This window comes from Maniola hyperantus, chromosome 13 (assembly GCF_902806685.2).
Source record: "Maniola hyperantus chromosome 13, iAphHyp1.2, whole genome shotgun sequence".
Taxonomy (NCBI): Eukaryota; Metazoa; Arthropoda; class Insecta; order Lepidoptera; family Nymphalidae; genus Maniola; species Maniola hyperantus.
In genome coordinates this window covers 2591366-2615290 of record NC_048548.1, presented here as the reverse complement: position 1 = coordinate 2615290, position 23925 = coordinate 2591366, and the positions used below count along the sequence as shown (strand labels likewise).

Here is a 23925-nt window from a genome sequence, read left to right as displayed (position 1 = left end):
TACATTTTGCGCGTCGCGTCGTTACGACTTCAATGTCACAACTTTACAGAGGCAGTGATAAAAATATTGAAACCGAACTATTTAGTTAGTGATTATTTCAGCAACTATCTGACCCGCCCCGGTTAACTCGGGTGGAATTTTCTTTCATAGTGGGGTCTACTTTGAAAACCTACAAACATAATCTCAAGGTACCAAGCGGTTTGAGCTGTACGTTGATGTCATGATATGCCAGTCAGTCAGTTTATCCTTTTATATGTAGACTTGCTTATGCTCGCGACTTCGTCCGCGTGGACTACATAAATTTCAAACACCTATTTCACCCCCTTAGGGGTTGAATTTTCAAAAATCCTTTCTTAGCGGATGCGGATCCGTCCAGTAGTTTGTGCTGTGCGTTGATAGATCAGTCAGTCATTAAGTTAGTCATTGACCTTTTCCTTTTATATATTTAGATATAGATAACGATGTGCAAATAAAATTCCCATTTCCTGTTAGCAAAACACTATTTCGAAATGTAATAATAAACAACATAGTTTTTCTTGGTAGAGCATTCCGAACCAGCGATATTTTGTTACAATCTGAATGACATTTGACGATTCTATAGCTATCTAGCTACACAAAGTGGAATAAAACATATCGTGACTTATGAGGTCATTGTGTCTATTGATAACTCATGCTCATTCGTTTGCACACAAAAATTAAACTAAATGACCTAGTTAATGCATATTTCCTCGCGAAAAATTATGGCACAAATTGTAGATTAATAAAACACATTTGAAAGAGCGTTACTTGGGAAGAGGAGAAATAAACAGGTAGGAATAGATGATGACTTTTATTTCACACTAGCTTATGCTCGCGACCTCGTCCACGTGGACTCCACAAATTTCAAACCTTTGGGCTTGAATTTTCAAAACTACTTTCTGCATGCCAAATTTCAGCACGATCCGTCCAGTAATTTGACCTGTGCGTTGATAGATCAGTCAGTCAGTCAGTCAGTCACTTTTTCCTTTTATATATTTAGATTGTGTAGAAAATGCTTCAGAAAATAATATCAGATATATATCAGAAACTTGTAGCATCGGAACACTGGTGAATTGAGAATTAAAGCGGATGGAACGCCATGTCGGGGAATATCTTGTAATAAATAGAAAATACCCAGTCAGTTAGTATTGAAGTTCATGCGAATGTATTTGGCAAACGTGCTGGCAATGGTGACGAGGGCGAGGGTACATAGATTCCTCCTACATTAATGGTACGCCGATTAGACCTATCATCATCATCATCAGCAACTCGCCGGCTTACTACAGAGCACGGGTCTCCTCTAGAGTGAAAAAGTGCGCCAAAGTGCGGAATAGCAGACTTTACACACCTTTGAGAACTCTCAAACATGCAGGTTCCCTCACGATGTTTTTCTTTACCGTTAAAGTGATATTTAAAATGATATTATTAATTACTTAAAACGCACATAACTCCGAAAAGTTATAGGTGCGTGCCCGAGATCGAAGCCCCCGGCCTCCGATTAGGAGGCGGACGTCCTAACCTTTACAGCTTCTTATTAGACCTATACACTGGTAATTAGGTACATCGCGATACGTGAGCATACTTTTTAGCAGTGCAGAGCTGCCATCAAACTCACGAGCGCGTCTGAACAACGCAATTACGGGTAAAGACGGGGGTGTTGGGGTCCATACCCGAAGGGCGCCAAGGACCCTATTACAGCCTTCGCTGTCTGTCCGTCTGTCTGTCTGTCAGTAAGTACTATAAGCAAAGCAAAACAATATAAGTAAATACCTATAGCTTACTCTTTTTAGGGTTCTGTACTCGAAGGGCGCCAACGGGACCCTATAACTAAGCCTTCGATGTCGGTCAGCGTCTGTCTGTCAGCGGACTGTATCTCGTGAACCGTAATAGGTAGAGTTGAAAATTTCACAGAATGTATGCTTATTTCTATTGCCGCTATGACAACAAATATATACCTAATAAATCCATGCAAAAAATCACGTCAATCCGTTGCGACGCGATTGAAGGACAAACCAAGAAACAAACACACTTTCGCATTTATAATGAGGGTAGGTACCTACTGATGGCTAATCGAGCAGAGAATTACCCAGATATTTAATCGTGTAAACATTATCGCGTTAGATAATAGGTTATCCGTAATTCACTGCAGTGACTGACAAAAACTGAAGCGAAACCTATCATCTGAAATGGGCCCTCTAAACAGATAGCGAGTTGATTGGACGGCGTCACCAGCCTTGAGTTTTTTCCTCCATACGATGGAGCGACCTGCCTCAATGACCAAACGATAAGCGAATCTTATCTCGCATCACTCTATCTGTTGATTCACAAACTTTGTCAAGTTTTGTCAGTTTACGCAAATATTTATTTTGTACAAAAACCCATTGAATTATATATATTAACTCGTATGGACAGGATTATTGAACAAACAAAATGCACCAATGCAACTTCAGTGACGTCTGGATTTCAAACGGGTCGTTCATTAGTATCTAAGAGGTGGCGCTGATTTATTTGGTTTCTAAACCGTGAAAAATTTTGTTCGCTTGACCATAATATCTTGTCATTTATATCGATGACAAAACCTAATGAAATATTCTTAGATAGGTACATCTCTTTTCTTTTACTGCAAATTGTGTGATGAAAAATGGATCTTGTACGACAATCGGAAACGTTGATCACAATGCAATGGTTGAATATAAGAGAACCGGCCAATTCCTGTTCGTAAGCGAAAGTTGACTCTCAGAAAAAGCTAGTCGTGAGTGTTTGATGGAACAGTGCATTATTATATACTACAGAGTACAGCTTCCTAAGATATTGTCAGACGATTACGGCAGATCTGTATTGCATCTTCATCTATCTCATCTCGTATCTTTTATTGCAAGAGGAACATAAATTAATAAAACCCTGCCCTACGGAAATCGATGCCATAGCCGAAATCATTGTGGATAAATGACTAAAATAAATTTGAAAAAAAAAAACCAAATAATCCTATGACAGCTATAAAATATAATGTAGATATCGACTGTTGTAATGGAGGAATGGAAGTAGACCCGATATTTGAATTTAGGACGGTTTGGAATAGAATAAAGAACTTGGGAATGACAAGGGTTTTATGAGGATATATTATTATAGGTCTTCAGAGTATTAACTTGTCGAAGTGAGCCTGCCCACGCGTATCGCTAGAGACACGTCGCTGCCACATGTCTCAGTACAACATAAACACCTCATGTATTCAATTTCCTTACACCAAAGTGAGCAAGTTTTTATGGAAAAATCGTTACTAAACTACTGTAAACAGCCTAGTATACATTGACCTAACGTGCTTGGCTAATGTATTTTGTGAACGTGTACTGGGTGTACTTGGCTTTCATACAAACATCAAAGAATCACATTCACAGCGCAGTTTGCAAAGTTTACACATTGGCCGACACTTGCCGAATGCACTGGACCGATGCAATGTCTTCAAAGATGCACATTTCACGTGTACTGAGCTACCTACTTGGCGAATATTCTCAACGTGCAGCCAGCGCTGGTTGACTTCTCGACTTTCATGGGTTTTTAATTTTCATACAAACCTCAAAGTATTACGCCACAATTCACAAAGTTTACACATTGGCCGACATTTTCGAAACGCACTCGGCCAATGTGCACTGGCGCTTTAAAAAGATGCTCCGATACAACATGGAGGACATGTAAATAGAATATCACTTGCCGTCGCATAGCATAAATCTAGTTTGAAATGCAGCCGAGATAGATTGCAAGGCGCAGTGGTGACACGGGCGCATATCTACGCTCTTTGTATTTGCTCACTCGTTGGCAATGCTTTGGAATAATACATTGCTGGGTCAACAGCGAGATATTGTGCCCATGCATTAGTTGAAGTAGTAATGGGGAGGCTGGGAGCGACAGAGCCGTGGGTGGGCCGCGACCGGGACGGGAGGTCTAAGATCACTTGCTCTGGGCATTCTGCCAACTCGAAGCGCCGCTGCGCCCACTGCAACGTCTGTCAGGACAATCATAAATCTGCGCTCAAAAACCCCTTATGCTAATCACATAAGATTCAATTTAGCTTGGATTTAGGTTAATGGCATCGTGGTTGTTTGTCGTGTGAACGTCTCGCGCATAGTCTAGGGTTTTTAATGTGAACCATCTCAAAGCCGAATGACAAGGAATTTTGAAGGTGTTTGGAAAACAATGCTGTGAGAATGGTCTTGGCGCCAGTTGTGCCACGTTGACATAAAAAGATTAAATCATGTACCTATTTTTTTCTTAAAAAATTTCCACGACGACGTTTCAGTTACTTAAACCATTTTTAGGGTTTTCTATTTATTTTTGTTTAAATGTAGGTTAACAGAGATGTTTTACGGTTCCGCACCTCAAAAGGAAAAACGGACCCTTGTAGGATCACTTTGTTTTCTGTATGTCTGTCTGTTAAGAAACCTACAGGGTACTTCCCGTTGACCTAGAATCTGAAGAAATTAAATTGGTCTGAACTAATAATTAGTACTTTCAATTTTCGAAGTAAGACTATATATTAAGTGGGGTAGGTATCATATGAAATATGAAATGTCGGTATTCTTTATAAAAAAAAAGACTAATTAAATTATTCACATCCTACGAAAGTTGTTCACAGTGAATGCGAAACTCCTTCCCGCTGAAAAAATCGTCCGTGTCCCAGTTTCCTACTTAGGTCGTTGACTTCGCACAATTACATTTCCTCCAAATCCATCACAAATAGAAGAGGAAATTAATCTTTGATGACTTCGTAGGTACCTACTAAACGATAGATAGCCATAAACCATTTTTAGGGTTCCGTACCTCAAAAGGAAAAACGGAACCCTTATAGGATCACTTTGTTGTCTGTCTGTCGGTCTGTCAAGAAACCTACAGGGTTGACCTACCTACCTGTTGACCTAGAATCATGAAATTTGGCAGGTAGGTAGGTCTTATAGCTGACATTCGGGGAAAAATCTGAAAACCGTGAATTCCGTACCTCAAAAGTTTCCTTATGAGGTAGGGAACCATAAAAATGTTCCCGTTTTCAATTATGCGCAGTTTAGGTAAGAACAACAACACAGAAGGGAACTCTCATACGTGTAGGATCTCTTTGTTTTCTGTATGTCTGTCTGTTAAGAAACCTACAGGGTACTTCCCGTTGACCTAGAATCTGAAGAAATTAAATTGGTCTGAACTAATAATTAGTACTTTCAATTTTCGAAGTAAGACTATATATTAAGTGGGGTAGGTATCATATGAAATATGAAATGTCGGTATTCTTTATAAAAAAAAAGACTAATTAAATTATTCACATCCTACGAAAGTTGTTCACAGTGAATGCGAAACTCCTTCCCGCTGAAAAAATCGTCCGTGTCCCAGTTTCCTACTTAGGTCGTTGACTTCGCACAATTACATTTCCTCCAAATCCATCACAAATAGAAGAGGAAATTAATCTTTGATGACTTCGTAGGTACCTACTAAACGATAGATAGCCATAAACCATTTTTAGGGTTCCGTACCTCAAAAGGAAAAACGGAACCCTTATAGGATCACTTTGTTGTCTGTCTGTCGGTCTGTCAAGAAACCTACAGGGTTGACCTACCTACCTGTTGACCTAGAATCATGAAATTTGGCAGGTAGGTAGGTCTTATAGCTGACATTCGGGGAAAAATCTGAAAACCGTGAATTCCGTACCTCAAAAGTTTCCTTATGAGGTAGGGAACCATAAAAATGTTCCCGTTTTCAATTATGCGCAGTTTAGGTAAGAACAACAACACAGAAGGGAACTCTCATACGTAATTTGTTGACGTACGCGCCGGCAGGTGGGCCTCGGGCGCTGAGCTGACTCACGGCTAAGATAAGCAATTACAGCACATCTGTTTGTTTGTGTTCGTTTTACCGTTTTCAAATTAGATAAGGATAAGCTCGATTTGTTATCAAAGGAATTATACAAACAACCTTAAGCAAACTAGACTGTATTTATTTGTGTAAAGTACTCTAGTTTTGGCAAATTATAACCCACTATAGCTGACCCGGCGAACTTCTTACCGCCTAACAGTAGATTCTTTAATTTTATTTTAATACTTTAAATTTTTAAGAGAAGTAAGAACCATCCTCGTACTTCAAGGAATATTATAAAAAAAAGAATAGCTAAATTGGTTCAGCTGTTGTCGAGATTTGCGACCAGCAACACATTTAGCGATTCATTTTTATATATAGAGACAGACAGACAGACAGACAACAAAGTGATCCTATAAGGGTTCCGTTTTTACCTATGAGTTACGGAACCCTAAAAATTATATTAGAAACCACAATATCATTTTTGAAGACCTATTTATAGATACCCCACACGTATGGGTTTGATGAAAAAAATTTTTTTGATTTTCAGTTCTAAGTATGGGGACCCCCAAATTTATTGTTTTTTTTTCTATTTTTGTGTGAAAATCTTTATGCGGTTCACAGAATACATCTATTTACCAAGTTTCAACAGTATAGTTCTTATAGTTTCGGAAAAAAGTGGCTGTGACATACGGACGGACGGACAGACAGACAGACATGACGAATCTATAAGGGTTCCGTTTTTTGCCATTTGGCTACGGAACCCTAAAAACGGGGCTTTTAGAACAAAATCTGTCGAAGAATCTCCTCCTACCTATTATGGAATGGAAATTTAGGAAATGAGAATGTTCTATTATTGGAAGTAATTTCCTATTCGAATTGCTTGAATTTAAAAAAAAAAATCTACCCGAGGAGGACTGAACTGGTCTGAAATAAAAACAACATTAACAAATTCGCGGATTAGGTACTAAATTATGTACGAAACTTAAAATAATAAAACGCAACGGACTTATCGACTGCTGAAAGTTGAAACTAATTAATTAAAGCAAGCCCTCCCATTCCTTGAAAAGATCCATTTAGCTAATAGGAAAAAATTGCTGAAACTGACACGCCCATGGAATTAAATCAATTATGATTATTGTGACAGCCGCAGATCTTATGAACGTAACCGTGTCACGATAACATCGGTACAGACAATTAACTATTGTCTATTCACCCTCAATTTGGTAATCAATTTAATTAACGGGTGTTGCTCATATTGCCAGGTCCATATCTGGACGTACTTACTACTTAAACTCTCATTTTACACTGTACAATACATATATAGTAAGTTGTGTTGTAGTTATTGTAAGATGTTGCAAGTATACCTATGTGTGTAGATATTTTTATTAAAATGAACTTTTACCTACAAGTTTACTTTTGATCATCATCAATTAATGCATCTACCAACTGGTTCGGAATGCCTTTCCTAACGAGAAGAACCAGCAAGAAACTCGGCGGTTCAAAGATCTTTAGAAGGAGATAGCCGATTTGTAGAGCAGCTGTCTCGGTCGTCGAGACCGACAAAACTTCATATGGGTATGAGCGACGGAGACAACGCTCTACAAACCTGAAATGTCTTTCTAAAGGCCGATGTTCATCACTTTCGGCTGCATACTTTACATATAATTATTTTATTTCATGAGCATATCTACTTTTAATTTACGAGTACATTGGACAGCGGGAATTTTAAGGCCTAGAATATTTTTTTAGTCCCTAGTTTAAGACATAATATACTTTCGTGTTAGCGTATAGTAACTTCCTAGTGTTCGTCTAGTCGACAAGCAGACCAAGTTCGTCGTCGCTTTACCATACATATTATTTGCACCAAGTACAAGCTCGCACTGCATATTAATTGTTGTGTTCCGGTACGAAGGGTGTAATTACAAGTACTTGAGACTGCTTCTTAGGTCTAAGTAATGTGTCTTAAAATGTACGTAGCAAATATTTTTAGGGTTCCGTACCTCAAAAGGAAAAAGGATCCCTTAGTTGTCGGTCTGTCGTGTCTGTCAAAAAACGTATGGTACTTCCCGTTGACCTAGAATCATGAAATTTGGCAGATATGTAGGTCTTATATAACACGTATGGGGGAAAAATCCGTGAATATGTGGTTAGGTACATCACAAAAAAAATTAAACTTCGGCAAATATAATTAGTGTTTTCAACTTTCAAAGTAAGATTACTATACCAAGTGGGGTATCATAATAAATGTACAAACCTGTACACTCAAAAACAGTTTTTTCATTTATTTTATGCATAATAGTTTTTGATCTATCGTGCAAAATGTCGAAAAAATACGACTATAGTACGGAACCCTCAGTGCGCGAGTCTGACTCGCACTTGCCCGGTTTTTCCTTGCAGTACGCTATTTCGTTCTCAAAAACGTGTTTGCAGCTGCTGTACTTAGCTCCCAAAGTCCTTAGATGGCGTTTTGCCAACGAATTTTTATGACTTCGTAGCCTCAACTAAAAGCAAGTTGCATGGGAGAATCAAAAGTACAAGAATACAAAGACTTATCATGGGTGGGTGGATTATATCTATAAACTGTCTTCCAAAATCTAAAGAGTAAAGACCCTTGATGGTAAGACGGTAAGTAGGTAAGTTGGATGGACAGGTAACCCTGATGCGCCCCGACTTCACGAAGGTGGAATATATCTGTAAATCCTTTCATAGTGAAGGTCTATACTTTATAGAGAAAACATACATGCAAATTATGAAGTTTATAGAGCCAGCAGCAGTTTAAGCTGTACGCTGATATGCGCTTCGTAGGAACCTAATAAGCTAATTCCCAATTTCGTGTTGATATATTATCAGTTAGTCAGTTTATCTTTTCATTACAGAAATCAAAATATTTTTTTCTAAAAATTGGTAATATGAAAATTCAGAGCGTTAAATAGAGTAGACTACACGTATTATATAATATGTCAGTGAGACTACGTGGGAAGTGAAGAATAGGCAGACTTGCATTTATACATATAGTTCATACCTACTTAAATAAATATTGTGTATCGCGTATAGTAGAATGTCAGAGTTCATTGTACCGTTCCTAAAGCGAGGTTTAGATTAGCAACTAAACTTGCAGAAGTTGACTTCCGCAAGCTATTTCTACCGTGTAAACAATCACGTCAAGCTCACATCCGCAAGTTTTGTAACTTGCTGGACTTGCCGCAAGTCACAAATGTACGTACATGTAGGTACAATATTGCTCGTAGTGTAAACAATTCTGCAAGTACTTGCGGAATACTTTGGTCTGGTGGGAGGCTTCGGCCGTGGCTAGTTACCACCCTACCGGCAAAGCCGTGCCGCCAAGCGATTTAGCGTTCCGGTACGATGCAGTGTAGAAACCAAAGGGGTATGGGTTTAATAAAAACTGCCATACCCCTTCCAGGTTAGCCCGCTATCATCTTAGACTGCATCATCTTGAGACCAGATGTACACCACCAGGTGAGATTGCAGTCAAAAGGGCTAACTTGTATCTGAATAAAAAAATAAAAGAAACTTGCAAGAAGTTCTTGCTAGTCTAAACCTCGCTACAGTGGATAGTGAATACAAAACGCGCCGTTATCAATAATATTATCAATAATATGCATATCCCAAGCAGCCCTGTAAATCCGCACGCCAACCATACGCACAATGCGATACCATGACCATGTATAGAACTATTTTATGTAATACATTGTCTTGAAACCATACTAGGATTACTGTCTGTACTTTTATGGCGAAGAAAACGTGTAGGTAGATATAAATATAACTTGCATTTGCACAAGTAGATATATATGAACGATATACCATACCCCTTCCAAGTTAGCCCGTATCTATCTTAGACAGCATCAGCACTTACCACCAGATAGAATAGAATAGAATATAATATGTATTTATATTCAAGTAAGCTTTTACAAGTGCTTTTCGTCACCATTTTACCACCGAACCGCAAGACGTCGGGCGAGTTTCCATCCTTATGTCGTCGACATTCCATCTACACGCACGAAACGTTTTGCGTCATCATTCCTCATACGTATGGCTAAGGTTTGGACTACTCTTCCGCGATATGTGTTTCCTACCAATTACAACCCGGGTATCTTTAAAACAAGAGTGAATAGGCATCTTCTAGGTAAACGCGTCCCATCTTAGGCCACATCATCACTTCCCATCAGGTGTGATTGTGGTCAAACGTATACCTATAATGAATAAAAAAAAAACTAGTTTAATTTATCATTGGTTCGGAATGCCGTTCCTACGGAGCAAAACCAGCAAGAACTTTATTCTTTAATTCAAAATCAAAGAATAAAAGTCACGCTAATGCCAAAATGTAGTACCATTAAAAGATGATACGTGTACCGAGCCAAGTTTTTTCATCCAAAAAAACTGCAGTCATATAGGTAGATCATTTAGGTCAGCAAGCTTAACTGGGATAGTTAAAAATTTAATTTAACGCCAGTACTGCGCTTGTAGTGAACTTCCGCATTATAAAATGTACAATGCGGGTACAAAATAAATTTTGAAATTCTACACAATAAAGCATTTTTATAATCTAGGCGATAAATTAATATTTTTAGGGTTCCGTACGTCAAAAGGAAAAACGGAACCCTTATAGGATCACTTTGTTGTCTGTCTGTCTGTCCGTCTGTCTGTCAAGAAACCTACAGGGTACTTCCCGTTGACCTAGAATCATGAAATTTGGCAGGTAGGTAGATCTTATAGCTGACATTTGGGGAAAAATCTGAAAACCGTGAATTTAGGGTTAGATCACACAAAAAAAATTTAATTGTGGACATGAACTAATAATTAGTATTTTCAACTTTCGAAGTGAGTGACTATATCAAGTAGGGTATCATATGAAAGGTCTTTACCTGTACATTCTAAAACAGATTTTTATTTATTTATATCCATCACAGTTTTTGAATTATCGTGCAAAATGTCGAAAAAATACAACTGTAGTACGGAACCCTCATTGCGCGAGCCTGACTCGAACTTGGCCGGTTTTTTTTAAAGTATTGCGTGAGGTAGCAATAAATCCATATCCATACTTATATATATACTGCGAAAGTGTGTTTGTTTGTTGGTTTGTTAGTTTGTCCTTCAATCACGTCGCAACGAAGCAGCCGATTGACGTGATTTTTTGCATGGGTATAGTTCAAAACCTGGAGAGTGATATAGGTTACTTTTTATCCAGGAAAATTACAGAGTTGCCACGGGATTATTGAAAACCTAACCACGCAGACGAGGTCGCATGCATCAGCTAGTATTACATAATAATACAGCTAGTAATACATTGTCGCTATAATTGTGTAGCCAAAACGGTTACAAATTACAATTAAACCGCATCACCAGTGTAGCCTGTGGATCTATTATAATCTTAAGACCACGCGATTCCCTTCGAGAGAAATTTAAGGAAATAGATATCCTTACTGTAGCCTCTCAATATATTTATAATAAAATAATTTTTGTAAGACAAAATATTCTTAGTTACAAGAAAATTGGTGATCTACACAATAGGCTAACTAGAAACAGAGACAAACTTGCAGCTCCTGCCTTCCGCCTCAGGAAAGTCCTAAAGTCATTTGTGGGTATTGGTATTACCTTTTATAATAAAATCCCGCAAACTATTTTGGACTTACCTTTGCACAAGTTTAAAAAAATTATTAAAAATATGCTCCTGAAAAAAGCATATTACACAATTGAAGATTATCTAAATGATAAAAGAGCGTGGATTTGACCTGCAGCTCGTTCCAGCAACGCACAAGACTGCAAATACTATTTTATACATGGCATAATCTTGTACCTATATCAAATATTTGAAAAGAGCAACCGCCGAGTTTCTTGCTGGTTCTTCTCGGCAGGAAAGGCATTCCGAACCAGTGGTAGATGCATCCGACTATTCGTAAGCACTTGTTGTAAGTTTATACGAATAAAAAAGATTTTCATTTTCATTTCATTTCAATATGTAATACTAGCAGTTGCCCGCGACGCCGTCCGCGTAAAATTTCTGGTTTCTCATGAGATCTGAAATTTTTCCCGCTGCAAAAGGGCTCACTTACATACAGTCTCAACTTAAGGCACACAAGTCACAACCCAGAATACCTAAGTGGTAGATGCATCCGACTATTCGAAAGTACTTGTAAAAGTTTATTCGAATAAAAGAGATTTTTATTTTTATTTTATATTTTAAATGCCAATTTTCATATCTCTAACTTTTAAAACATAGGATTTTCATATTACTTTTCAACCCCTATTTCATCCCCTTAGGGGGAGGCTTACTTATCTGATACCTACCCCATAGAAAGAACCTACGTTTCAAATTTCAAGTAAAAATAACAATAGTTAAAACTTTTCTATAAAAACTTTTCCCCCCTATTTTACCACCCTTAAGGGGGGAATTTTCCAAATTGAATTATACAGATTTTTATTATTTAAAGCTAACAACCTAAATGTCGATTTTCACGTCTCGTAACTTCAAAAACATAGGACTTTCATACAACCTTAGACCCCCCCTTTCACACCCTTAGGAGGGGAATTTTTCAAAACCGTCCCTTAGCTGACACCTACGTCCTAGAAAGAACGTACCTTCCAAATTTCAAGTTTGTAGGCTTAATAGTTCCTGAGATTTCGTGATTAGTCAGTCAGTCAGTGAGTGAGTGGTATTTCGCTTTTATATATTTAGATTAAGTGCAGAATATGAACGAAGTCATTATAGATTATTTATAGATAATTTCGACTTGACTTTTGGTTACGGAACCCTAAAAACGTAGACAATGCAAATTATGACTAATCAAACTCATGAACGAACTTTATCAAATGTGTAGGTATTTAAAACAAGGTCATAGTATGATATTTAAAACAGACAATTAGAAACTTATTTTATTATACCTACCGAATTTATATAAAAACAATCCATTAAAACTTAAAAGTATACTCATACTAAAAGCATAATAGATCTTATAAAATTCAAGATCTAAATATATGAGGAAAAGGTGACTGACTGACTGACTGATCTATTAACGCACAGCTCAAACTACTGGACGGATAGCAGATAGCTATTATGAAGTAGGCATCAGCTTAGGAAGGATTTTTGAAAATTCAACGCCTGGGGGTGAAATAGGGGTTTGAAATTTGTGAAATCCACGCGGACGAAGTCGCGAGCATAAGCTAGTTATTATTTTTATTTAATAATTTTTTATTTAATAATAAGGAACACTTACAATATACATATTCTACATATTATACCACATGACATACTAACTATAACAGGTACTGATATGTATATCGATGACAAGTGAACACAACATTTGCAATTTTTGCGCCAAGTTAACTTAATATGAAGGTGTATAGTTATTGATAAAAGAGTGTGGATTTTACTCGCTCCACTCCAGTAATACTGGAATCAATAGTTAATAACTATTGCATATTAATTTTTTAAAGAACAACCGCCGAGTTCCTAGCTGGTTCTTGGTAGGAAGGGCATTCCGAACCAGTGCAGTGCTAGATTCACCTGACGATTCAAAAGCACTTTTCCTTCAAGTTATTTGAGACTGGCGAAGTGAACTTTGCTGATTTGGCACTGAGAAAAGCCATAACCGAAGAAAATGTGAAAGTTTATTTGAATAAAAAAAAACCGGCCAAGTGCGAGTCAGGCTCGCGCATCGAGGGTTGCGTACTACAATCGCATTTTTTCGACATTTTGCACGATAATTCAAAAACTATGATCCATAAAAATAAATAAAAATCTGTTTTAGAATGCACAGGTGAAGCCCGTTTATATGATACCCAACTTGGTATAACTATCTTACTTCGAAAATTGAAAAAACTCATTTTTAGTTAATGACCACAATTTAATTTTTTTGTGTGAGCCTAAATTCACGGTTTTCAGATTTTTCCCCATGTCTACTATAAGACCTACCTACCTAATTTCATGATTCTAAGTCAACGGTACCCTGTAGGTTTCTTGACAGACAACAAAGTGATCCTATGAGGGTCCCGTTTTTCCTTTTACAGGTACGGAACCCTAAAAATCTACTATAAATATATGCACATAGATAAGTATATCTTAACGATATCATATTCACGGACGGATAATAAAAACTCGAAATAAAAAATAAACATTCAATGACTAATATTAACATTCGATATGTTTAATGTTCACGACGTGATGCATCACGGCATCACAGCGAAGAATAGATCTTGAAGCTGCCAAATATCGTGAGTAATGTCACAGGCTGCCCCCTGGGTGATAACCACTGATCTGTAACAAGTACGCTAGACTTGCGATTGCCGATCTGTTTTGAAGCAACTTGATTTTCGGCATTTTGCCGCTGATAGCAGCAGTGAGCGTCATATTGTGAACGTACTCGGAACTAAATGTTAATGATGAGACATCGGCAACATAGTGTCAACGTAAAGACCATTTGCGCAAAAGTGTCAACTTTAATATATACCGATATACAGTACGCGGCCGAAAGTAATTAAGCCTTTAGAAAGATATTTCGGCTTTATAGAGCGTTGTCTCTGTCACTCATGCCTATGTGACGTTTTGGCGGTCTCAACGACAGAGACAATGCTTTACAAATCCGCTATCTCCTTCTAAAGGTCAATGTATACATTACTTTCTGCCGCGTACTGTACGGTGGCTAGAGTGGAGAGTTTCGAATCGGTATAAAAATAAATGTCACTTTGAATGGCACTCCTTTTCCAGCGTACTTGTATATATGTCCGTTTCAGTGGTAATGACTCAGTCAATGGATTAATTAACTCAAGTCAGGGTACAGTTACTGACCCCCCCAGACGTGAAACCTGATAGCTACGGCGGTTCTTACAAGAATGGATTATCGATTGAAGGTTGCCAACTACGTCATGGACATGGTCCAGACGATTTAAATTTAAATGAAAGCGATACTTTTAGCTGTACATATTATAATAGGTGATAATAGGACAGCCGCAAGGTCAGCTGATAAATTGTAAGAATTTATTATAGTTCTTGCATTTTACGAGGGCGAGTAGCTCATGCTTGTGTTTAAGTCGTATCGGTATAAGTAAGGTACAGTTATGGCGTGTCCAAACATAGCGCGGCAATCGTGAGCGGCATGCCGCGCGCGATTTCCGCGCTGTGTTTGGACGGCCGCCGCGCACGAATGCCGCGTGTTGCTGCCGCGCGCGAACGAGGTTGCCGCGCGCGTAGTGTTCGTTCGTCAGTGAAGGTGTGTGGACGTAAACGATGGATAACGAAACGGCAATTCGACTTATTGAAATATATGGTTCATTTAATGCATTATGGGACACCAGGCGCAAAGAATATCATAACAATAATTTAAGAGAAGACATGTGGGATGAAATCGCAAAAAATTTCGAGCAACCGAAAGCAGTTCTAAAAACCAAAATGAAAAGTCTTTTAAGCTCATACAGAAGGGAGAGAAACAGAGAAAAAACGAGTAACATTACTGGTTCGGGTAAGTTTAATCTTTTATTTAATGATATTGATGAAATGACAATAAGTACTCCTACAGCAAACAATAACAAAATGAAGTACTTGTAACAAAAGATTCTATTCTACTTACATATAGGTATCTAAGTTAAATGTATACTGTGGTATATGTAGTTCTTGGAATTTACGTAACCGAGTGAGCTTTATTTGTGGTTACGTCGTGTACATGTATAATTGTGTAAGTGTGCGTGCCTGTCGGAGCCTAGGTGAGAGCGGTCAGGCGCATGCATTGCGCTCGCTCACATAATGATAGTAATATGGTTCGTACGCAGTTCGCACGTTTGTAATGCTCAACTAAGTATAGTACGTTTTTTCATGCACGACCCAAAATATAAATAAATATGGCAAACCGATTGAGTTTGATCTTAGAGCGCAAAATCATTGAATGAATGTTTTTAATAAATCAATGAATTAATGCAATTACGTAGATTGAATAATTTTCGAAATACGTATAATCATCATCGAAATATTTTGGTTAAAATATGTGACCGTTGTAAAATATGTTTAACGGTCTGATCAGCTGGTAAACTAGACTGATGGTCGTGAGTTTATACACACATGTTTAGGAAAGTATTTCTCACAAGCAGATGGATATAACAGAATTGACACTTTTATTGTTACAGATAGAAACAAGGCCTACAAGTCTTTCCACTTTTTGCATGATAGGGGTAATCCTATTGACACAGTGGTAAGTACGCTAATTTCATACATACATTCATGTATAACCATACTAATATTATAAATGCGAAAGTGTGTTTGTTGGTTTGTCCTTCAATCACGCCGCAACAGAGTTACGGATCGACGTGATTTTTTGCATAGGTATAGCTGAGGACCTGGAGAGTGACATAGGCTACTTTTTATCCCGGAAAATCAAAGAGTTCCCGAGGGATTTTAAAAAATAAATTCACGCGGACGAAGTCGCGGGCGTCATCTAGTTTCTCATAACGTAATTATTTAATATCTATCTTGCCAAATAATCGACCCGTTTGCCATAAAATGTTCTGCCAAAAAATTACGAATATCGGTTGGAGTGCCACCTATACATTCGTTCGGTGTTAAAGTAACTGATTCATTCATTGAGTTATTAGAGGTTGTTATTGAAGAGCTGTTTCGAAGAAAATTATGCAAGTGAACAGCAGCTAGAACTACCTTTTTAGCTGATGTTGGGTTTAACATAATTGCATTTCTCAGTACTCTAAATTTAGACGCCAAAATACCAAAAGCATTTTCAACTACTCTACGTGCTCTCGATAGTCTGTAGTTAAAAATCCGTTCTTTAGACCCTTTTGAATGAATTCCTGCAAAAGGTGTCAACATATATTTAGTTAAAGCAAAAGCTTGATCTCCTAATATGACATAGGGTACTTTTGTTGTGTAGGGTATATTTAAAATTTCTGGTGCTGGTACATTAAGTTGATTATTTTCTAACTTTCGGTACAATTCACAATGTTTAAAAACGCCTCCATCTGATATTCGACCTTGACTTCCAACGTTAACGTACATAAAATTGTAATTTGAGTCTACTAATGCTAAAAGTACAATACTAAAATGTTTTTTATAATTGTAATACTCGGTGCCGCTTCTAAAAGGAGCCTGAATAGTTATATGTTTTCCGTCCAAAGCACCGATGACATGTGGGAAATTCCATTTTTCCTCGAATTCTTTAGAGACTATCTTCCAATCTTGTTCCGATACTGGTAACTGAAAAATATAAAGTTCACATTAAAAAAATGCGAAATTTATCTTAACACGGGTGGGGGTGGGTAACCTCAAAGAATCGCGTGGAAATCTAACTACGACATTCTACGACAGATATAAATGAAAACAGTCGGACATCATACGAAAGCATTTTAGTCCTAGCTGAAACGGAGACACTTCTTAAATCCCAAAGACTATACCTATATTCTACAAACACAACTAAAAATCGTTGTTTTGATTACAGGATTGTGGCTCATCGTCGCAGTCACATAATACAGAACAAGGAGCTACAGAACAAGGCGCTACAGAACAAGGCGCTACAGAACAAAGCGCTACAGAACAAGGCACTTCAGAACTAAATACGACTAACATGAATACTGCATCTACGATTCCAACTAAAAGGAAGCCAACAAAGAGAACACACGAAGATCCGGAGTATGATGCCGAGAATAAAATGTTAGAAGATGCATTGGAAGAAATGCGAAAACAAAGCGATAACAGCAACGATTTATACGTTGCTTTTGGCATGCACGTAGCGGCAGAGTTGAGAAAATACGATCCCATAACCTTAGCAAGAGTAAAACATTCCATAAATACTATAATATTTGACGCTGATATGGCATGTATAAACCAACTCAATCAGTCTACAATTCAAGAAAACGATGAAAGAAGACCAGGTTATTTTACTACACGTTATACCGATATCTCCAATACGGCATCCTCTAGTGACTCTAGTATGGGATCCGGACTTACACAATTGATTAACGATTTGAATACTGAGAATAGTTTATAATTAAATAGTGATTGTTTCATTTTTATTGTCTGCACATTAAACATGCACATATTTATGATTGATTAAAAACTTAATAAAAATAATGTAAGTAATAAAGTTGTTCTTTTTTACCTTTATCACATCCTTCAGAGCTTTCACTAGGGCATCGCACACCTCTGGGACTATTTTTGAGATTGTTTGCTTTGACACGTGAAATATATATTGTAGACTAGTATATGAGTCTCCTGTGGCCAAATATCGCAAAGTTATTGCGAGTCTCTCTTTCGTCGTTATTGCTACACGCCAGTGTGTATCAGTTTTTTTAATAAATGGTTCCACCAGTGTATGTATATGTTCAAATTCTTCCAAGGTCAATCTTAAAAACTGTGTTGTTCGATAGTGGATTTCATAATTAATCACTTTCAAATTCTTTACCCTCTGTTGGAAAAGTGGTCGTATCCAGCATTGCCTTGTTTTTTTCAGTCTCTTCCTTCTGCGTAATTTTCGAATAATAAGTAGAGCTACAACACACGCGGCCGCTTTCATTTTGGATCGAATGCAAACTGAGAGCACAGCGTGTCTAGGACATGCCGCGCAGTATTGCCGCGCACACATTTCTGGGATGTCTACACTAGTCGCGCATCAGAGCTGTGTCTCGCGATTGCCGCGTGTTGCTGCCGCGCACTCGCAGCGCTATGTTTGGACACGCCTTTAAATGTGTGGGTTTGCGAGCGCTTGCTCGCGACTGATTGGTCCGACATGCACGCACACCTACACAATGTCCTTGTATACGACGTAACCACAAGTAAAGTTCACTCGCCATCGTGAATTGCAAGAACTATAGCATAAATTAACTTTATAGTTTCAGGAGAATCTGTTCTAAACTAACTATTGTCCTCACATCCGAAGCTTTTGTTTACATTTGAAGGGAAGGTTCACATGTTATTCGTTTTCTTCTTTATCTATATAGCAATTTTTTTACTCTAGATTTGCGCTTGACCACAATAAAATCGGATTAAAAAGTTGATTTAATGTAGGCCTATTACGAAAAGTAGTTCTTATGGAAAGTGAACTGATGATGCTGATGATGTGCCTAGTATAAAACGTGATTTTATAAGTTACTAGTTTATGCCCGGCATGTGTTGCAAACGCTACGTCTAGAACATTTGGAAAGAGTTACCGCCGAGTTTCTCGCTGCTCTTTTCAGTAGAAATAGTATTCTGTACCAGTGATAGATTCTTTTAACAATTCAAAACCACTAACACACAGGTAACGAACTCCTACTCCTAATAATTCTATACTTAAAAATAAAAATTCAATAAGTAAAGAAAATCTTAAAATTAAAAAGTAAAAGAGTTCACGGAAGCGAAGGAAGGCGATAATGTGGGGTACATTATACGTGTCGAAAAACAAAAACAATGCTGTTGACAATGAAAAACGGGTGCCTTATCAGTCAAGGGCGCAATCACGAGCAATAATAAAAGTTGGCCCATTATTGGTTTTAAAGCCGCGTGATAACAGCCGCCGGTGCGAGGGGGGCAGGCAGGGCGTCGACCCACATCGTCCGCAACTGATTAGATATTGAAGTGCAACTTATATTGGCCAAACATTAAACTACTAGCTGATGCCCGCGACTTCCGCTGATGGCCGTGTAGAGGCCCCATAGTTACGACATGTGTGGACTGTTATTTATTTTATTTAACAGGAAAACTTACAGCTAATATGAAAAAATGAATAGGTAAAAACAGAAGAAGATTAAAGCTAATGACAAGTTTTCACAGATAGAACCACAGAGATATTTCGTAACTTTCTTATAGGACAATCAGGCATTAGTCTAAAAACTTTTTCTTCAGAGTTTATTCTTCTTTAGTGTCAGTTTCACCACTTTTGAGTAGCGTCATGTATTCTAGGCCTATGTAAGTATGCCGATCAATTCGACGAAACCTTCCATTAATGATACCAACGCAACGTCGATATTTGCGTACCTTTTGGTTCGTGCAGGAAGCGGGTAGATTAGGAAAGCCAAGGAGTACCATTTGGTGGTGTGTCTATGCAAAAGGCCTATGTCTAGCCGTGGACGCATACATGATGAATTGGATTATCTTCTGAAATATCTCACTAAAACTACAGTAAAACATTCCAACTAGCTTTTTCACGAAAAATCCCGTAGGAACTTGCTAACAACTAGCCCATTTTCCGGGATAAAAAGTAGCCTATGTCACTCTCCAGGTCTATATTTATGCCCATGCAAAAAATCACGTCAATCCGTTGCACCGTTGCGACGTGATTGAAGGACAAACAAACACACACACACAAATTTATAATAAGGCTACTGATTAAAGCTTAATGAGGGAATAGATGGTAGCTAAAATTGTTTAAGTGAGACATATTGGGTCTGTTTAATTAACTAATTACGCATAAAATTACGAAAACAAGACATGATTAGCGCAGCGCAATTTCGGTATGTTTCGGAAACAAACAATTTGTTATTCAACGTTTCAATTCTTGATGGAAATGTTAGATAATGGGGCCGATTCTCTTGTACACAATCTCTAAACTAAACTAAACTAAATTATCAGGTCTAAATCTACTTGCTATCCTTTTCCGCAAGCAACATTATGAAAGGGATAGCAACAGATTTAGATGTTACTTTAGTTTAGTTTTGAGAGTTGTACAACGGAATTAGCCACATTGAATTTGTTAATTTTAGAGGTAAATGGAATGAAGTTTGTTTTAACAATATTAATAACACATAAATATAAGCGAATTCGTTTTTAATTAGTCGCTCATCCCTACATCACTAACGATATTACAAATACGAAAGTGTGTTTGTTTGTTCTTCAATCACGTGCAATGAAGCAATGGATCGACGTGATTTTTTACATAGGTCTAAATCAGGTTGGACAGTTGACCCATAGAGTTAATATAGCGCGTGAGGAGTGATTTTATACGGACTATACCTATGACATGTACTTTATGCATAAGAGCATGAAAAGCAGTTTTAGTCCGCATACAGCCAGCATAAAGAGCAAGCCACTTTACGAGCATAAGAAGTGCAAATACAATTTAGGATTTTTACAATAATCAGTAAACTTATTATAAATGCGAAAGTGTGTTTGTTTGTTGGTTTATTGGTTTGTCCTTCGATCACGTCACAACGGTGCAACGGATCGACGTGATTTTTTGCATGAGTATAGTTTTAGAGCTGGAGAGTGACATAGGTCACTTTTATCCCGGAAAATCAAAGAGTTCCCATGGGATTTTTAAAAACTTGTTTCACGCGGATGAAGTCGCGGCCATCACCTAGTAATATTATAAAACCAATCAGTAAGTATGTGAACAACTGATTTTTTTAGCAGTTAAAGTTTTTGATAATTTTGTGGGTATTAGTTAGCAACTACAACAATGAAATTGGTTGTACTTAAATACAAATTGGTGTAGTTATCTTACCTTGCAGTCCTTGTGCCTGTAGCACCAGGTGCAGCCGAAGAGCAGCCCTACAGCTGTGATTATCAGCACCAGCGCTGGCAATGCTGCATATAGACTTGACTCCCGCCATCCCCCAAATAATGACCCATTTGTTTCTGGAACTGGAACAATGATAAATAGTAACTATAGTCTATTTTTTAATCCTAGAGACTAAAATGACAGATAGAAATGTCAAACTTTAAAATAATGAATTTTAGAAGAATTTTTAATGATTTTTAATTATTAGTTATTTAATAATAAAACTTTATTATTATTTAATAATAAAGTTAATAAAAAATAATTCAATAAAGTAATTTTTAATTATTAGAAGAACTTATAATGATTTTATTCCTAAATGTCACAAAATCCAAGCTTTGCCATCTTATTACCTAGTTTCATCAATGCCACAAGATAACTGTAGTTATGCTCTAATAATAACTACAACGGATATTAACAACTAAAATATTTGTTTAGATTTGACATTGAACATCAGACAACTAAGTCTAAGGGTGAGATCTATGGAGCGCACACTGACTTTGCTTAGACTTAAGACAGAGTTAAAATGAGACAGAGCTATATCACTCACATAAATCTGTCTCGTTTTAACTCTGAGCAAAGTCAAAGTGCACTCTATAGATCTCAGGGCAAGTGTGTAAAAGAAACTTAAGAATCAAGACAACACACAGTGTGCATCGAAGAGTTACAAACCCACAATGATGCTCTGAACACAAGGGGAACTTTTAAGGTTGCAGTGGATACAAGAAAAACTTATAGAAAGTAAGCTTCAATGGTACAGGCAGATAAAAATACAGAGTACAGTGGAAACTCGATTAACGGGACTAATTGTTGTCATTAGGGATTCGGATCATAGAAAATCCGGATATTCCAATGTATGAAGAAAAGGGTTTGTGCATATTATGTAGTTCACCAAAATAGTATTTTCAATTTTCAAAGTAAGATAACTATACCAAGTGGGATATCATATGAAAGGGCTTTGCCTGTACATTCTAAAACAGGTTTTTATTTATTTTGATGCATAATAGTTTTTGATTTATCGTACAAAATGGCGGAAAAATACCTGAGTATGGCCGCTCTCACACTTGGTCGAACAATTTTCGGTTGGTAGTCTGGATAATCGCAAATCTACTGTACATGTATTTATAAGTTTACTTTACTTTGTTGAACACTAATAAGTAGTTAAATTGAACTACGACTTAAATTATTTGTTTTATCATTAATTTAAGACTTAGAAGTCAAATAACCTATTTAAGAATTGGAAGTAGGTAAGTAAGTATGATAAAACATAATCAAAACAAATATATCTATATACAAGGAATTCAATATAAGGCAATAACAAGGTTTATTTGACTTCATATCTTGGGCTGATGAAGTGATCCTACATTACTTACTATAAATATTTTCTGCACTTTTAGAGGGTACACAAAATAATACTAACCATGCTTGACGAATAGTTACACATGCAGAATTATTGGGGTTGATTAAGAACCTATTTGACTTTTATTGCAGACCTGTTTTGATAACTTGAGATGTATAACAAAGGATTATTTAGACATTCTCTTAACTAGCTGATCACGAGTCCTAGATGCTTGTGAAACGTGTTCGAACATTCTTAATTTTTAAGTTAAGTACCCGCAAATGGTAAAATAAGTACATATGTATATTTTTTCTAACACAACTTTTTCTTGAACGTAGTTACGTACTTACTTACTTCTCTAAGCAATTAGCATTCTTTGCAAAGTAAATTGATTTAGAAAGGTTACGAATAAAGTAGTAAATGATGAAAACATTGTTTTTGGATAAATCGACTCACCGTGCGGGTAGGTCTGTGGCGTTGGGTCCACAGGCAATCCTTGCACAGAGTGCACACTTGTCGCGGCCAAAAATAAGATTAGCCATAACACAGCCATCATTAATACATTATTTGCACAGCCGTATTACTTTTCGTTTCATTATTAATAATTTTAACACATCACAACAAAAAATACACGATCTCCGACTGGTTTGCACAAACGAAACTATTCAATAGTTTATTCACTACTAGCCATTTGGATTACGCACAATTTACATTTGAATTATTTTTAACACACAAAATATACAATAATTAAAGGTTTTCGGGCACATTTACATTTAAATTGCGCAATCCACAGCTGTAGAGAACGCCATTTTTCAATTTCATTGATGATGACAGATATGACAGATTATGAAAAAAAGGTTGCCAGTAATTTTGTTATTTTAATGCACGTAGCTTTTCATACAATAATATGCTTAAACATAAAACGCATTTTTATTAATAAAATAATCAGCTGAATTTATAATATAACTATATACTAAACACACATGTAATATAAAATTAATTTATTGCAGACTAGCTGACCCGCCCCGGCTTCGCTCGGGTGGAATTTTCGAACCGCGTCATTTACGGGAGCCGCGCGGGTACCTTACTCATAGATCTAAACTCCCCTCCCGCACGCGCACCCCCGCCTTGGTGACGCCCACTTCGCAACGGGCCGTGCAGCAGAAATCGTAATATTTTAATTTCGCCATAACTTCAAAACCAAACGTCCAATTTTAATCATTCAAAGACCAAATATTATCTCCATAA

The 23925-nt window shown here is 37.2% G+C and overlaps 2 protein-coding genes across 4 annotated transcripts in view; one reads left to right on the top strand and one right to left on the bottom strand.

The window, feature by feature from the left end:
* The window catches only part of LOC117987835 (uncharacterized), a 52919-nt gene extending 29420 nt beyond the window's left edge, over positions 1–23499 (bottom strand). For all 3 annotated transcript variants that reach the window (XM_034974900.2, XM_069502765.1, XM_069502764.1), the window contains exons 1-2: positions 23134–23499; positions 21285–21424 (exon numbers count right to left, since the gene is read on the bottom strand). In XM_034974900.2, the coding sequence (XP_034830791.1) occupies positions 21285–21424; positions 23134–23233 (240 nt within the window). In that variant the 5' untranslated portion in view covers positions 23234–23499. The remainder of the gene's footprint in view (positions 1–21284; positions 21425–23133) is intronic.
* On the top strand, positions 14937–18273 carry LOC138403186 (uncharacterized). Its single transcript, XM_069502716.1, has 3 exons — positions 14937–15413; positions 15988–16052; positions 17307–18273. Exons 1-3 carry the CDS (start codon positions 15098–15100, stop codon positions 17853–17855), a joined length of 930 nt encoding a protein of 309 aa, XP_069358817.1. The 5' UTR covers positions 14937–15097; the 3' UTR covers positions 17856–18273.
* Positions 23500–23925: the final 426 nt, after the last annotated feature.

What these genes read in the sequence shown, in the direction of transcription:
- LOC138403186 (XM_069502716.1), top strand. Translation starts at nt 15,098, where the DNA reads ATGGATAACGAAACGGCAATTCGACTTATTGAAATATATGGTTCATTT. An exon ending in TAACAAAATGAAGTACTTGT is followed by an intron (nt 15,414 to 15,987) that starts AACAAAAGATTC and finishes TTATTGTTACAG; the next exon opens with ATAGAAACAAGGCCTACAAG. An exon ending in GTAATCCTATTGACACAGTG is followed by an intron (nt 16,053 to 17,306) that starts GTAAGTACGCTA and finishes TTTTGATTACAG; the next exon opens with GATTGTGGCTCATCGTCGCA.